The sequence below is a fragment of the Amphiura filiformis genome, chromosome 20 (genome assembly GCF_039555335.1).
Source record: "Amphiura filiformis chromosome 20, Afil_fr2py, whole genome shotgun sequence".
Taxonomy (NCBI): domain Eukaryota; kingdom Metazoa; phylum Echinodermata; class Ophiuroidea; order Amphilepidida; family Amphiuridae; genus Amphiura; species Amphiura filiformis.
This window is the reverse complement of record NC_092647.1, coordinates 22,920,196-22,936,244: the sequence shown is the minus strand read 5'-3', so window position 1 is coordinate 22,936,244 and position 16,049 is coordinate 22,920,196. Positions and strand designations below refer to the sequence as shown.

The 16,049-nt window shown below is 39.1% G+C and overlaps 1 protein-coding gene across 1 annotated transcript; it reads right to left on the bottom strand.

Moving 5' to 3' along the window:
* Window positions 1–803: 803 nt before the first annotated feature.
* LOC140142208 (echinoidin-like) lies at window positions 804–2,763 on the bottom strand. Its single transcript, XM_072164174.1, has 2 exons — window positions 2,514–2,763; window positions 804–1,084 (listed from the first exon to the last, which is right to left on the bottom strand). The coding sequence occupies exons 1-2, from the start codon at window positions 2,761–2,763 to the stop codon at window positions 804–806; spliced, it is 531 nt and encodes a 176-aa protein (XP_072020275.1).
* Between the last annotated feature and the right edge of the window lie 13,286 nt (window positions 2,764–16,049).

Below are 16,049 nucleotides of genomic sequence, written 5' to 3'. Positions count from 1 at the left end.
CAAAAGGTAAATCCGGTCCTGATAAAAATTACTCGACCCTGTAATCACTAAATTATAAATAATAATTTGCGTCTTCAGTCACCTGTCAATCAAACTCAATCAACGATTTGTTGACAATTTATCATAAAATTTGAAATTTCTGAACGCAGAGGTAAAACAACATGCCCAGGCACTATACTCCCCATTCCAAAAAATACAGAACTAATTTTTTTGGATTAAAAAAATATTATTCTGTTTTGCCAAATGAAACATAGCTAAATCCTAATCCTTTAATTAGTCCTAACTGGATATAAAAGAAAAGGTTCACTATTTTACTAACTTCTTGAAAAAAGAGCCAAAAACATGCATTTTCGGCATGTTTTCTGCAATCGAGTCACAAAAAACACAGACTTGGAACAAGTCTAAGCGTTCAAAGTCTTTAGTATATGCTAAAATGTTGCTCTAAATTTCACGTTTTTGTGTTACGTTAATTGAATGATTGGTTATAAGAATGAAACATGTCTTTCCCAAAACTTAGAATGCATAAACTGAAATTAGTGTTTTTGGCCCTTATTTCCAAAAACTGACTAAATATTAAAATTGGACTTTTATTGCTAGTTAGGACTAACTAAAGGATTAGGATTTAGCTATGTTTCATTTGGCAAAACAGGATAATATTTTTTTTAATTAAAAAAATTAGTTCTGTATTTTTCTGGAATAGGGAGTACATGAATCTCTTTTCCTTTTACGCGCTACTAACCAAACACGGGCTGTGGGGAGTTGATCATCAGGCACAAACTAGGCGCAAACGAGTCTTTTTTAATTCACTCTCCGATATAATAGTAAAATTCGTCAAATTCATTTGGCTTTTCATATTCGCATATGAAATATGTGGCAAGATAATTGCACTCCGTAACACCCCACTTTGGACCTGGGGTGCTTTCGGTCCCCATATGACCGCAATTACCACCGACTTTTGGCTCCTCCCAGTTTGAGTAACTCCAGGTCGGCGTGTCCTCGGGCCACGCCCAATGTGCATATATTCCGTCTCCCTGCCGCGCCGCTCCTATCCACACAGCATTCGATGGGTTAAAGTGGCTAGGTCCTGTGTATAAAAACACAAAAACATACTAATGAGAACATCATTAAAGACTACAAAGGCACAATCCTCATGATCTGGGTGGTAAAAGGGGTTTAGTCAGAGATTTTATAATTATGAGATAAGACACTCTGTACAATTAACGTGCAAACGGCTTATACCGACGGGAAAATTGTTTTAAAAAAATCCTTTTGACTTTGGTATTTCGATGGACCAAATGCTATGCGGAATTGTATATATGCATGGTCCATTTTCAAATTCTCAGTAAGGCCGTATAAAATTAATGTTTTGGTTCTCGTCCCTCCTCCTCAATTTCTGGGATTTGTCAGATTTTTTTTTTTTTTTAAAGATTTTTAATTATTTTAGACTTTGGAATGATTTATGAATTTTTCATACATATAAATAAGTTTATTAGAGAACAAGGATCACTTCCAAGTCTTTTTGTGGTACTCTAGGGGGTTTATCCCTCAGAATCTAACATTTGGCAAAAAAAAAAGTGCCTCATCGTTTCCTCGAGCACTGTTGGAAAAGACCGAAAACTACTGACAGTGCTGATTTTACATTGAAAAAAAAAAAAAAAAAAAAAAACCTCCCTCCCTCATAAATTCCTGAAAATCCTCTGGACGAGAACCAAAATATTAATTTTATATGGCCTAATACATTACTGCCAGAGGCCCCCCCCAAAAAAAAAAAAAGTATGAAAAAGTCCTCGAAATCCACTTTTTTCAAAATCAGCACCCCTACCAATCCTGGCTACTGACCTGATCCCTACCCAAACCAAACTGGAATACCCACCCGGTATCTTCTAAGCTTATGTAGGCCCTACTTACCGGAACACACCGACACCGCCTGGCTAATAATTATTTGGTGGAGCAGAGACATTAAAATGAATACACGGGATCGATACACGTGAATTGCTATGCACGATTTTGATATCAGACGAAAATCTTCGGATAGTGGGTTAGAAATTGATGAATATCTCCCGCAAATGAATTTTTCTCAAGAAACCAGATGTGGTCTCATACACTTGAAAATACGTGTTGAACAGATATGATAGTCGCTAGAATGCGCTTTGAAAATTGGCCGTGCGCTTTGAACTCAAAATCTGACCATTTTATATTGCGTTGGTCCTGTATTACAGCGTGTAGTACAGCTGCACTCACTGTAGGCAGTATAAAAGTCGATGACCATTGACCTCAATGGGGTATACAAGCTTATTCACGCACAACCAAGATCAATTACACGGCTATTGTGAGTAGCCTTAGTTATGTCCCTCGACTAATTATTAGTTTTAAAGAGCTTTAAAGGTTTGAACCAAATGGCTAATCGTGGCTGTGGATTCAACCTACCATGGCGATTCCTGCCATGAAGATATAGGGTCGATGACACTGTGCGGAAGCAGGTGGTAATTCACTTGAAAGAGGTGCATCCTTACGCCAAAGGTTGTAGACAAACTCGTTTTCATTCTGATCGGTGATAGCCACCAGGTGTGGTATTGCGTCTGAATCTGACCCTGAGATCTTGATCTTTTTGCACTTGTAATAAGCAGCGTTCCATGTGAGCCTCTCTTGGATATACTTGTAGCAAGAGTTGCCTTTACGAGTCCAGTCACCGTTGGAATCGCACTGGGCTTTGGTGAAGTGAACCACGGAGACAAACAAAAGTGCGAGAACTACCAACTTCATTATTGGTGAATCTGTATAATGTATTGAAACCAACAAAAATCAATATACCGACGAAAATATGAACACATATCAGGATCGTTGAGTGTTTGTTTGTTTGTTTATTTGTAGGTTTCAGTCAAGAATGTACTACATGCCGGTCAGGTAAATTTTGGACGTAACCGGTCCAACCTAATGCGAAGGAACTAAACGGATCCACACTTTAGTCGGAGGGTGGGTGTAAAACGCGAAAACCCAAAGCTTTTGGCGCTGTTGATTTAAGGTTAGTAGGCTGTGGTATTTTTTAGATGTTTGATTACAAAGGGGCGTGCTTTATAACAGAAACTTCATGCAGAAAAGAAAGAAATCAGATCGCTTCAGGAAAAAATAAAAATGAGAAAGAAAGAAAGAAAGAAAGAAAGAAAGAAAGAAAGAAAGAAAGAAAGAAAGAAAGAAAGAAAGAAAGAAAGAAAGAAAGAAAGAAAGAAAGAAAGAAAGAAAGAAAGAAAGAAAGAAAGAAAGAAAGAAAGAAAGAAAGAAAGAAAAAAAAAAGGAAAAAAAAAAGAAAGCAAAGAGAAAGAAAGTAAGAAAAAAGAACGAAATAAAGAAAGAAAAAATTACAGAAAAAGGTAAGAAAGAAAGAAAGAAAGAAAGAAAGAAAGAAAGAACGGACGACAAAAAGAACGTCAGAAAGAAAGGCAGAAAGAAAAGCAGAAGGAATGAAAGATAACTCAAAAACCACAGAACCTATATCTATTATATTTGAATTCTTCTACATATTCGCTATGAATTGATCAATGTTATTTTTGCCAACGCTTATCATTTGCAAGATGCTGTGAACTACCGAATCGTAAGAGTTTGAAATAGTTGATAACCTTACGATCTCACTAGGGTTTAATATGTTGACATGAGACATGAATCAAAATATTATTGAATAATGCGTACATGACTAAAGGCTGAAAGTGTAGATGTGACAAAAAGTGAAATAAATGTAAATGTTAAAGGTCGCGCCGGAGCCACATACAATTTACCTATTCAGATATCCAGTTTTTGGTTTATTGATACGAATATTGTTAAACCATGTACCGAGAGTCTCAACTAGGCTCAATTCCCAAGTCCTTCAACATCTACGCACAGTCATCGGGTTGTGCTGATGGTAACGTAAAGGATTGTGGGTAATATAAAAACGCCACAATTCTGGGCCTGGAAGGATTCAGGCTAAGTCTCAACGAGTAAGTTATGTTTGGTTATTTCATCATGTGTAAGTAAATTGTTTGTCACTCGTTTCAATACCAGCATGGTTTAGACAAAAACCTAGCGAGATCCCTTTTTGTATGGGTACATTGCGCAGGCAACTAATGTTTAGACAAGGATGTTTCCCATGACTTATATATAGGCCAGTAAAAATCAGCTCCAAAATCTCCAAAGGTCAAAATAATTGCAACATGAATTCTATTTTCAGAAAATGTTGCTCTTAAGTCTCTATTTTAACATACTCAAAGTCTACCAAAATCAACCTCTGCGAAAAATGTATAAAATTGACTTTTTCAAAATGGCAGCCAAAATGTCGTAAAATAATAGACAGTTGTTATTTCAATATATAAGAGTGTCCATGTGGAATTGGGTGACATTTTGACCTAAAAATGCTCTTGTGCCCTAACCGTTTCATAAATATTTATTTGCCGCGTAATTTTTTGTTCAAAATTTCAAAATGGCCACCAAATACGTTCATTATGGGTTGTGAATACAGACAGGGCAATGAACTTTTCCCCATAGAAGCTGAATCAGTATTAAAATAATATATATAAGTTATGATCCACATAATGTGTATCGGATACTTTAGAGTAAATATTTGATTGGTAATTGGATGGACGGTTCTAATATAACATTCAATACAGCGTCGTCAAAAATGTATCCCACAAAGAGCTACTGGATTGATTCTGAAGACCTATACATCAGGGGTGATTCGAACAGGTGATTTAATTGTCAGTATGACTGCAACATATACTGCAACTTATTTTTTACTGTTCCACTTTAATAATTCTGGGGGCGACGATAGACTTCGCCAGGGTCCGGGTCTCTCCCATAGGCTTGGGGATCGCTGATGTTTGTTTCTGCGCTCTGATTATCAGGCAGGCGGCATCGGTTCAAAATAATCCAAAACAGGATCCAAAGAATACTACAGGAAAACCAGCCGAGGGAACAAGCAGGATTCCTGGCAGGTTTCTCAACAACAGACCATCTACACGCATTAAACCAACTGATTGAAAAGGTGAATGAATACCAGCTAAAGCTTTGTGTAGGATACATAGACAATGAAAAGGCATTTGATTCGGTTGAACATTCAGATCTTTTTGCAGCCCTAAGAAGAATAGGAGTCAATGAAACCTATGTGCTCATCATAGAGGATACCTACACAGATGCAGTAGCCACAATCCATTTGGACAATAATGTGGCAAATCATATTCACATAAAGAAGGGAGTGAGGCAAGGGGATACAATATCACCTAAAATCTTCACAGCTGCCATGGCAGAGATTTTCAAGAAGTTAGACTTGGAGAAACAAGGAATAAATATAGATGGAGAATGACTGACAGACCTTAGATTTGCAGATGATGTTGCTTTAACAACAACATCAGTCAAGGACATGGAGATTCAACTAAATGGTTTGAACAGTGAAAGCAAGAAGATCGGTCTAAAAATACACAAAGGGAAAACAAAATTCATGACAAATTTCGAAACAAATGAGCCCATTGTAGTTGAAAATGATATGATAGAAAAAGTAGAAAGCTACAAATATCTTGGCCAGACTGTGAAGCTGGAAGACAACACGAGAGAGGAAGTACTAATCAGAATTAAGACTGGCTGGAGCAGCTTTGGCAGATATAAAGACATTCTGTGTGATAGAAAACTATCAATGATATTAAGGAAGAGGGTCTTCAATCAGTGTGTGCTGCCAACAATGACATACGGCTGCGAAACGTGGACAACAACTAAATACCTAGAGCAAAAACTGATAACAGCACAGCGTGCAATGGAAAGAAGAATGCGGGACAAAATCAGGAACTCGCTTATAAGAAATAAAGTCAAGGACATTCTGGAGAAAATAAAGGAGGCAAAATGGAGATGGGCAGGGCATCTAGCAAGATCAAATGATAACAGGTGGACAAAACGATTAACAGAGTGGCAACCGAGAACAGGTAGAAGGAGAAGGGGAAGACAAAAACGCAGATGGCGGGACGACATCACATCTTACATTGGCACAACCTGGGCTAGGATAGCACAAGACAGAGAACAATGAACGCTTCATGAGGAGGGCTACAGCCGACATGGGCTGACGTAGCCAGCAAAGCAAGGCAAGGCATCGGTTCAGGCTCGGGTGTGGCTTCGCCTATTAGAGCTGGTGGTCAGCGTTCTATAGACGAGCACCACCTACGCTTCACCACCGGGGTAGTCTCTATCCTTCCTCGGGCTGGGTTTCTGGACAAGAACCAGACCATGCATGCCCTTTACTCGGGTGTGGCTTCGCCTATTAGGGCTGGTGGTCAGCGTTCGGGAGCTGCCACTTGCGTACGAGGGAGATATACTTCCTCGGGCAGTATCCAAGCGTGGCGGCATCCTCAGAGCCTCATAATTCCGGTCCCTCGGCAGCTCCACTCCTGCCTCTCCTGGTGGATAAATCAACTCAGTGTAACAGCATGAACGTTCCGTTTCACATCAACAGGGAGGGGGCACCAAAAGTCCCAGCTACCAGAATTTGAAGGGAGACAGTGTCCCCCCTTCTGTGGTGTCATTGGAGGTGGTACGGAGCTTATGGCCGGGATTGACTCGCCGATTCTTTGTCGGGGGGAGGGGGGTCAGCCCTCCTCTCTCTAGTCTAATAGAGTGGCACCTCACTCAGCAGTATGCCGGTCCATCTTTCAGAGGTAAGATCGTCCCGTCAGAACCATCAGCTTCCGACTTACTTCACCCGGGATTAATGGACGCCATGCAGGAGAGTTGGGAGGGAATATTCGGTTATGCTTTCCCTCCCATTGCCATGATATATTCCTTCTGGTTCTGCTGAAGGTAGCCAATTCTCGGAAGTGATTACTCCTTTTCGCCTCTCCCCTCTTGCCCAAGCAGTGGTGGTTCTCCCACCTCCTGGACCTTCTCGTGGGAGAACCAGTCTGTCGTCTATGCCGCGTAGATCTTCTCACAGTTCCGGCACGCCACCGGCACCAGGTACAGATGGAGGTGATCAACAACCTCCACCTGACTGTTTGGCGTATTTCCGCCAGTTCGTCCAGACAGCAGGCCATTAATATTCGGTTGCTGCGCTTGTTGAAAGGCAGAGCAACAGTCAACTAAACAGAATTACGATTCGCGACTTCGCCGATTCTACAAGTCGCAGATTTCCTTACCATGGAGACTGTATGCCTTGTACCGCTTAAGCCTACAGGATTGCCATTGTAGCGGTTCATCATGGCTTGGGGGAGGGTATATGACGGTCTTATCGTTTCCAACACTTTCCGACCCCGTTAAGAGCATGGTGGGTGAAGGACCCTAAGTTCGCTCCCTGGTTCTGGAATGGGACCTCCTGTTGGTGTCGCAGTATCAACTAGACTATGCCATAGTCGAATTTTATTAAAAATATGTTATTATTAGTCATGATGAACCCATTTCGTTGAACTCAAAATTATACTGATGTTTATTAAAATTAAAGTATTCAATAGTAAAATGGTCATAAAGAGTTAAAAATATCAGACGATTAGTGAAAATAAAAGTAATTGAATGTAACATTATCTTGCATAATTATAACGGCTCACTTTAATACTGAACAATTCTGATTTTGGAATCTACCAGTTTATTGATAGCGAACCCCGATAATTCGACTATGAACTTTGAATTGTAAGCAGAACTTTACCCCCTGGACTTTGCTCTCTAAAACACACTGTCAAGCATACTTGTTTATCAGTCCATTAACCACAAGTACTAAGCATGGACGCGCCGGGACGCGCTAGATGTTTGATGAGAGATTAACTTTCGCGTCAACACAAAAGCGCCGCAAATACCACAGACAGTTGTTTACGGTGTAGTTAATGGTAATGGCGCGGGCCCAGACGATTTAAACCATAGCGAGGTATGGGCGACCAATCACAAGGCAGATCCATTTAAAGATGCATTACATCATGGCCAATTTTAGTTAGGCCAGAAATTGGCCTAACTCTCCATAGAGTCCCGTGTTAAACATATTAAAAATCTTAACCGTAGGCAATGTCAGTAGTCCACTTGGGAAGCTAACAAACAGAGGGAGTAGGGTGGCTGATTAGATGTGAAAATCTATCAATTGTGCACACATTAATTAAATCAGAGTTTTAAGCTTAAATACAATATCCAGAGTAATGCACAATGGGCAAGTGGACTACGGGGTAGTCTACAGTAACTACCCAAGGCCTTCGATCGAACCCACGGAGGACCTCTCGGTGCAGGACTTGACACTCAAGACTGTGTTCTTGATGGCAGTTGCCTGCGGTCGACGTTGTCCAGTTATGTACATGCTCTGTCTCTATAGACGAGCACCACCTACGCTTCACCACCGGGGTAGTCTCTATCCTTCCTCGGGCTGGGTTTCTGGACAAGAACCAGACCATGCATGCCCTTTACTTCTTACCCGATGTGCCTCCCTGATCTGGTTCTCATTGCGCGTATCAAGGGGATCGTGGAAGGTAAGTAGAGGGTGCTCAGTGTTTTCCCCCCGGGGGGGGGGGGGGCACTTCAATTTGAAATGGATATAGGTGTAGGGCTGGCGCTTTCGCACTAAGGGGCATTCGGTGAGAGCAACATGTCAAAAATATGGGGTCATTGGGTGAGAACATGACCCTTTTTTTTAAATGGAATCTTTGGGTGAGAACCAAAACAGCGCCACAAAAACCTCGAAATTCGAATTTCTAGTTCTAAATGGCTTCAAATTTCTTTATTTTTTCAAAATAAGTAACAAAATCAGTGATGAATGAAAGTTGCTGTTCAAATTGAACTTGTAAGGGTCTTTTAAAGTAAAGTTAAAGTAAACCTTTCTTGCTATGATCAATTACGGTACACCTTGAAAGTCGCGAAACATGTTGATGACCTGACAATAGGAGGAAAACGGGCATATTTTGATGAAAGTGCAATGCAAGAGAATCTTGGTGCCAGGGGCGTAGCCAGCTTTCTTGGTCGGGGGGGGGGGGGCAAAATAAAATTGCAGTTGCATTATACATACATACACCGCTTTGACTGTGCATGTCTTCGAGCTTCCAAAAAAGGCTTTACTTGGACGATGTTCGCGCGTAGCGAGCAAAAAATGTATTTTACGTCCATCCTCGGGATGAAAATGGTTTTATTATGACAATGTGCGAGCGTAGCGTGCAAAAATTTTGAATTTTACAATATTTTGGCCATGATCGGGGTGAATTTTTGCATAGACCTGTGATTTTTGTAAAAAGAAGACTCCTTGCTTTTCTTTTCATTTGCCCTCCAGATTTTCTCTTTCATTTTCTGTAAGAGGGCACTTTTTTGTCGTGGGGGGGGTGATCTTAGTGTTCTTGCCAGTCATTTTTAATCTTGGTTCAAATTCAGTCCAGTCAAGTGAAATTATTTAATGCGTTTATATTTATTTAATAATTTCAATGTTCGAGTATCATCTAAGTAAAATAATACGACTGTTGATCATTAACTAAGAAATAAATGTCGAAGCCACTGCACGGAACACTAAAATGCGAAATTCCACTGACAATTACCAATCAATCAATACCAATTTTGACCAAAAAAGGACGTAAGTAGATCTTGTGCATTTTGTACGTCTCTGTCATTGGTATATTTAAGTAATTTTAATTTGTGTGGTAATAATATTCCTTTAATATGACATTAATAAGACTAAATGTCAAGGAACATGATATCAGGTGAGTTGGTTTTATTGTTCGAACTCAGCGTTATGCTAATACCATTATTCGGTTTATTCCGGTCGATAAGACCCATGCATTTGTTCACGCGATACAACTAACTTTAATACACATAAACAGTATAGTTATCAAATAGGCCTACATTCAATGTCAACTTCAATTATATTATTATTTGAATATCGACATTATGCTATATATATTTGTCTATTTTGTCTAAAACAGCCGATTAACATCATTTGCAATACTCAGATATGAATGGTTATATTTCTGTAATTCCGTCTAGAAGCATATATGCCTCTAAACGAGGTTTTTTTTAACGAAAGATATGAAAGGCCAATACCATTCTCAAAAACATTGCAATAGATTGGTCTTACAAATATACATGTTTGTACAGCCGCCTTTATCAGTAATATAGTTGTTCAAACTCCAAATAACGTTTTTGTTGAGAGTGTCTGCCGCTTGTCTCTTGCGTCAACAAAACCTCGTATGTGCTTAATCACGATATACCGTAGAATTCCGTCTACAAGCATATATGCCTCTAAACGAGGCGAAAGGCAGATACCCTCCACAAATACATTACAATAGATTGGTCTTACAATAATACGTGTTTATACAGTCGCCTATATCAGTAATATAGTTGTTCAAACTCCAAATAATGTTTTTGTGGAGAGTTTCTGCCTCTCGCCTCTTACATAAAAAAAACCACCCGTTTATAGGCATATATATGCTTGTAGACAAGGTTTTACGGTATATATTCAGAAGAACAATTTCTCGACTGTTTAAAAATCTGAAAGCTTCTCAGATCGAGCGACCATTAATATAAGCATTGTTCTTCGTGTGTTTTTATTTCTTTGTTCATAAAGCGTTTTCACCTGTCATTCAAAACGCTTGTGTAATCACACCCAAACGACTTAAGCTAATCGTAGATCTTTTATGCTCAATTGACGAATAAAATGTTTAACTTACCCCTATTTTTGTTTTGCTCTTGTGAACTTATTCTGAGAGATATGAATGTCAAACTTGGTAATTAGGTTAAATTAGACATATCCTTTCATATTAAGTAGAATATTATTGCATTTTCGTGGGATTTTTGGCCGAAATTACAACGCATTTTGTATACTCGAATTTACCAATTTGGTGTCATAGCGACCATACATGGGGAATGCTTGTACTTCTTTTGGTATCACTGGATAAAGGAGACCCATAGCTAGCTATGCTTGCTTACTTTGGTTAGATCGCTTTTGTGCAGCTATATAATGGTACCAAACATAAAAGGTTTAATGGTATTTAACATGTTTAATATATATATAGAAAAATATCGTAGTTCGTCCTAAAAAAATTGGCTCAGTAGACAAGGGTTAAAATTCGTAAGACACTTTAGAGCTTCTTCAGAGATAAATAAATTAGATAAGTATAAATTGTTGCTAAAATCCTTTTTTTTTTAAATAATAACTAGCCTTCCTCTTAATTACACATATATTATCATTCCTGAATAACGTTTATACAAATACGTCATAAAAGATAATAACCACCCTGGGGTAGTAACAACAATGACTATTATGAATTTCTTTGTTCATACATTATTTTTAGGTGTTGATGAAACCAAAAATTTACAATTAGCTCCCTAATTTGCTTTATGATGAGAAAAGATAACAGTAACACTGTGAAAATAATGAGTATAGCATTTCTCCCAAACTTTGTTTACACGAATAACCCAAGAATTGGATACACGTTGATCGCCATTTTAGGTCCACTACCTCAAAAGTTCCCTGTGTATCATAAGATATAATACATAGCAGATTACATCTTTCATGTGATTCTAGAGTAACTACGGCAAGGGACAAGATCAGTCTGTGCTCTATAGTTGCCAAAACCTATAACAGAATGATTCTAGACAGAATTAGACCAGAGCTAGACAAGCACCTGCGTACCAATCAGAATAGCTTTAGGGTTGGGAAAACTACAATTATTGGGCACACACATTACGTAGGTTGATTGAAATGGTGAAGGAACCAGCCAGCAGTAATCACATTTATAGACTTCAAGAAAGGCTTTGACACAATTCATCGTGGCAAGCTGGTGATGGTTCTGCAGGCCTATACCCAAACTGATTGTTGATGCTATTGTAAAAATGTACAACAACACCAGAGCCAAATTTCTTTCACCTGATGGCAATACAAATATATATGAAATATTGGCTGACGTACTTCAAGGCGACACCCTAGCCCCATACCTGTTTGTGGTAGTTCTTGATTTTGCTCTGAAAATAATTTGTAATTGATGGGATTTAAGAAGAGCTTGGAATTTCATCTAGAAAAGAGGAAAGGCAGAAGAGTTGGGTCAGTGATGGTGACGGACTTTGATTTTGCCGACGACATTGTACCTAACATCCTAACAAATAGCAAGCTCAGGAAGTGTTCCAAAAAGTTAAAACAGCAGTAGCAAATGTAGGGCTGAAGATCAATGCCAGCAAAACGAAATCCATGTCATATAACAATGGGCAGGACAACATCCGGACAAAAGACGGCAAAGAATTGCTCTAGGAGTGAAGATCTAGCATCAAAACTAGTCGGCTGGATACCGAAGCATGGGAGAAAGAAGCCTGGGAGACTAACTCATACTTACATTGACATCCTCAAGAAAGACACAGGATTGGAGATCCTATGGAAAGCCATTGTGATTCGGGAAAGCCACCCACCTTAAGTAAGTAAGTAGTAATACTGTACTTGCAAAAATATTTAATAGTAGCCTATTATTATTACCACAACCTATGATACTTACGATACACAAAGAACCCAAACGAATTTGTCCAGTTGAAATTTAGTTGTTAGCTTAGCATATACACAGTGATGCATGTGACGATACGGGTACAATTACTCTTTGTGCATTTTGTGGAACAACAATGATACAGTGGTATAGCTAGAGTTTTTGTTAGAGGGGGTAAGTCCAGGTGAGAGGCACATGTCGAAGTCTCGCTATGTCGAATTGGTATTTTCCAAGAGTGTTTATTATAAGAGGGGTTCTCTATGTCGATATGTTGAATACCGTAAATACCGGACTACCTTGACATAACTGGAATTTGTACTGTAATTAAAGCACTTCAGGCTTAGTCTTTCACAGGGCATTTATGTACACCAATTCCATTACAATGGTGCAAAAATTGAGGGCGTTGCTGTGGACCAAATCACATATTATGGCTATAAATTGTTATCGTCATGGTTTACTTTGTCAGTGTACTTCGGTTATATTTATAAATGCGCTTTTATAAATACGCGCGTGACCACCTCCGCGCTGCCATAACAGCTTATACACAGTAAGTCTCGAAGTGACCTTCTATATGTGACCGTACAGCACGAATGAGCCGTAAATGTCCTCAATTGTATTCTGAGTTACAGTGTAAAATGGGCATGAAGGTCATATTCATAGGTATTTCAATTTGGTGCTACGTGTATCTCATTAAATGAGGTACACGTAGCACCAAATTGAGGTACCTATGAATACGACCTTCATGCCCATTTTACACTGTAACTCAGAATACAATTGAGGACATTTACGGCTCATCGTGCTGCTGTACGGTCACATATAGCGAGTGGTCTTCCTATACATTTGAATGCAACGGCGGAACAACATGAGACTGCTGTGCTGCAAAGTTGTCTATTTTTCAACTTTGTGATTATATTGTAAACGCTTCCGTCGTTGAAAAAAAATGTCCGTCGTCAAATACTTTCAAAATGTTGTGTTTGATGACATATTACAAAATCGGAATTAATATTCAAATTTGATGATATTTATCTACAGAGTTTCTATCCCTTTCTGTATAGTGGTCAATGGATGAGGATTTGGTCACGCTTGCTGGTCTTGGTATGTCGTGCCCATGCGTCACTTGCGTATTTATAAAAGCGCATTTATAAATGCAACCGAAGTACACTATTTGTCGTAAAGGTACTGATGGTAAGCGAAAATATGGCCAATTGTGTAACACAGCTTAGGCCACTTCCGGGTCTTTGTGTAGCAAAGGTGGCGGATTTGAGTTGATTCATGAACTCCGTGTTCTTAAAATACTACAAAAATGCGATTTGCACCGACGTTTCTCCTAAATATAAAAGGAAATGACTATTTTAACCTAACTTACAAGTAAAATGTCAGTAGCTCTTGAATTTATTTCACAAGAGCTAATTGAAAATCATTTGGGCCTCACCTCCCCACATCACTCTATGGTCATCTTTGATGGTCGGTCTTACCCCCGGGAAAGTTGAATGGGTAAAAATGTTATCACTAAAATGAGCGCAAAGGATGGATCTACGATTAGCTTAGATCGTTTGGGCGTGTGATGGATAAAAATCTTGCCCCCCATCCCCTTCGTAGTTCTAGGGTTAAGCCAAATTGGATTTAATACAATCCTATATGCACATAATGCTAAAGCCCTTTTGGCATCCAAAAGTGATGTTTTAAAGTGAATTTCATTAATTACCCCTGTTTTACTACCTTGAACTCAAAATCTGTGAGGATCCATAGACACCAGTTAACGTCAATGCATTTGTGCCAGTATCATCCCTGTATAATAATCTGTAGGAAAAGAAACATTTTGACGGTATTTAATTATGTACCAAAATACCCACGAAGTTCGCCTAGACTTATAATGAAAGTCAAGTGCAAGCTTGATATGCGCGAACATGCCTAAATGGTCTTACTGGTTTTCTCATGATTTAGTTGATTGGGCAAAGCTTTTGAGCCCGAGCTGGCAATGTTTGTCTGTTAGCTGAGATATTATTTGGGGGAAAATAGTCAAGTTGGTCTGAGTATGTTATTTATTTATTTATTTATTTATAACATTCGGCCGAAGCCAGGCTAAACCCAATAGTGCTCAGAGGCTACTAAACTCAAGGGATGCCTCCAGATATGACGGGACAGGAATATGGGAAGAGGTCCGATTTTAGAAGCAGGAGGAAAACCGGAGCACCCGGGGAAAAACCTGCGAGGACGAGCATGGATCGGCAACCAAACTCACATGTGGCACCGCGGGGAATTGAACCCGGGCCACAGTGGTGAGAAGCGAGTGAGAAGACCTCTACACTAACTCGCGCTCCACAAATTGTTATCTCACCGTATCCACATAGCGCAGATATTTGTCATCCTTTACTCCTGTCTCAATAACAATTTCATGCTTGCTCTGAGACAGAAGCGAAACTAAAGCAATAATTATACGAAATATGCTTTTATAATATACTCAAATATATATAATATCCTCAAACAAATGAGGATGACAACTTAATTACCAAATGCCATTAAAATGACCACGTTGTGATGAATAGTTGAAACAGAAGCGTTTAGTGCCATTAAATGACCATGACCGACAAAAATCAAACTTATCTTTCTGTAGCACTGAAATGACAAAATGCAGTATCTGGCATGATTAGTGCTAGAAGACACTGCCTTTTACTCTGGGATCAAACTGATTTAGAATATTTGTCTCCCAGTCAAAGTACAGTATTTGATGAGTTATTTACATGTAGATACATCATTTTGACTTTGTGAGCAGATCGATATAGTACACTTTGTCTCCCAAGTAAGAAGGCAATATCTATTTGTTTTGTAACATGTTTGTAGATGCTGCGTGTGTACTCGGAAGGTCAGCAACGTTACATATGCAAAGGTTTGGCTACAAAAACGATTCTCTTATAAATGCATCTACGCATAGTTTTCACCTCGGTACACCCGAATACACAGATATTTCCAAACACACCGTCTAGTCTCTACGCAGTCTGTGATTATACTAAACCGTTGAGCGCATAGCATCATAAGAGCTGTGTGAGATCTAGTGGAAAATAGGAACCCGTGATTGATTTTTGTCAAAACCTCAAGTGTTCCCTTCATCCAATCAGATTTTTTTATATCGAACGAAAGCTACCACTTCCCCCTAAAATTACTTTTTTTCATTAGGTCAACAGATAACGCAATTGAATATTAAAGCAAGGTGAATTTTTGACCAAAATGTAGGTAAAAGTCAAAACCTCAAGTGTTCCTTACAATAATTTTAAAATTTCAATGAGCAATGGCCAATTCTCTTTAAATTGCAAATATTTTGCAAAAAGTTACTATTTTCGCCTGTTTTGTCATTGTAAATTCAATGAACTATGACTTTGCTAAAGAGCGCTTTAAAAAATTTTTATATGCTTTTAAAATATCCCGTCCTTAACCCTAACACCCAAGTCTGCTTTTTGCTAACGGAAGTTAAAGAAGAAACGAAAAAGGAGAGAAGGTGAAGAAAGATGTCACTTGGCACCTCCGGGATTCGAACCTTAGACCCCCGGCATGCCAAGCACACGATCGACCACGGACCGGTAGCTACACGGGTTACGTTGCCCGGGCATCGATTCCGTGAGCATATAA

What these genes read in the sequence shown, in the direction of transcription:
- LOC140142208 (XM_072164174.1), bottom strand. Translation starts at nt 2,763, where the DNA reads ATGAAGTTGGTAGTTCTCGCACTTTTGTTTGTCTCCGTGGTTCACTTC. An exon ending in GTTTGTCTACAACCTTTGGC is followed by an intron (nt 1,085 to 2,513) that starts GTAAGGATGCAC and finishes TTTTATACACAG; the next exon opens with GACCTAGCCACTTTAACCCA.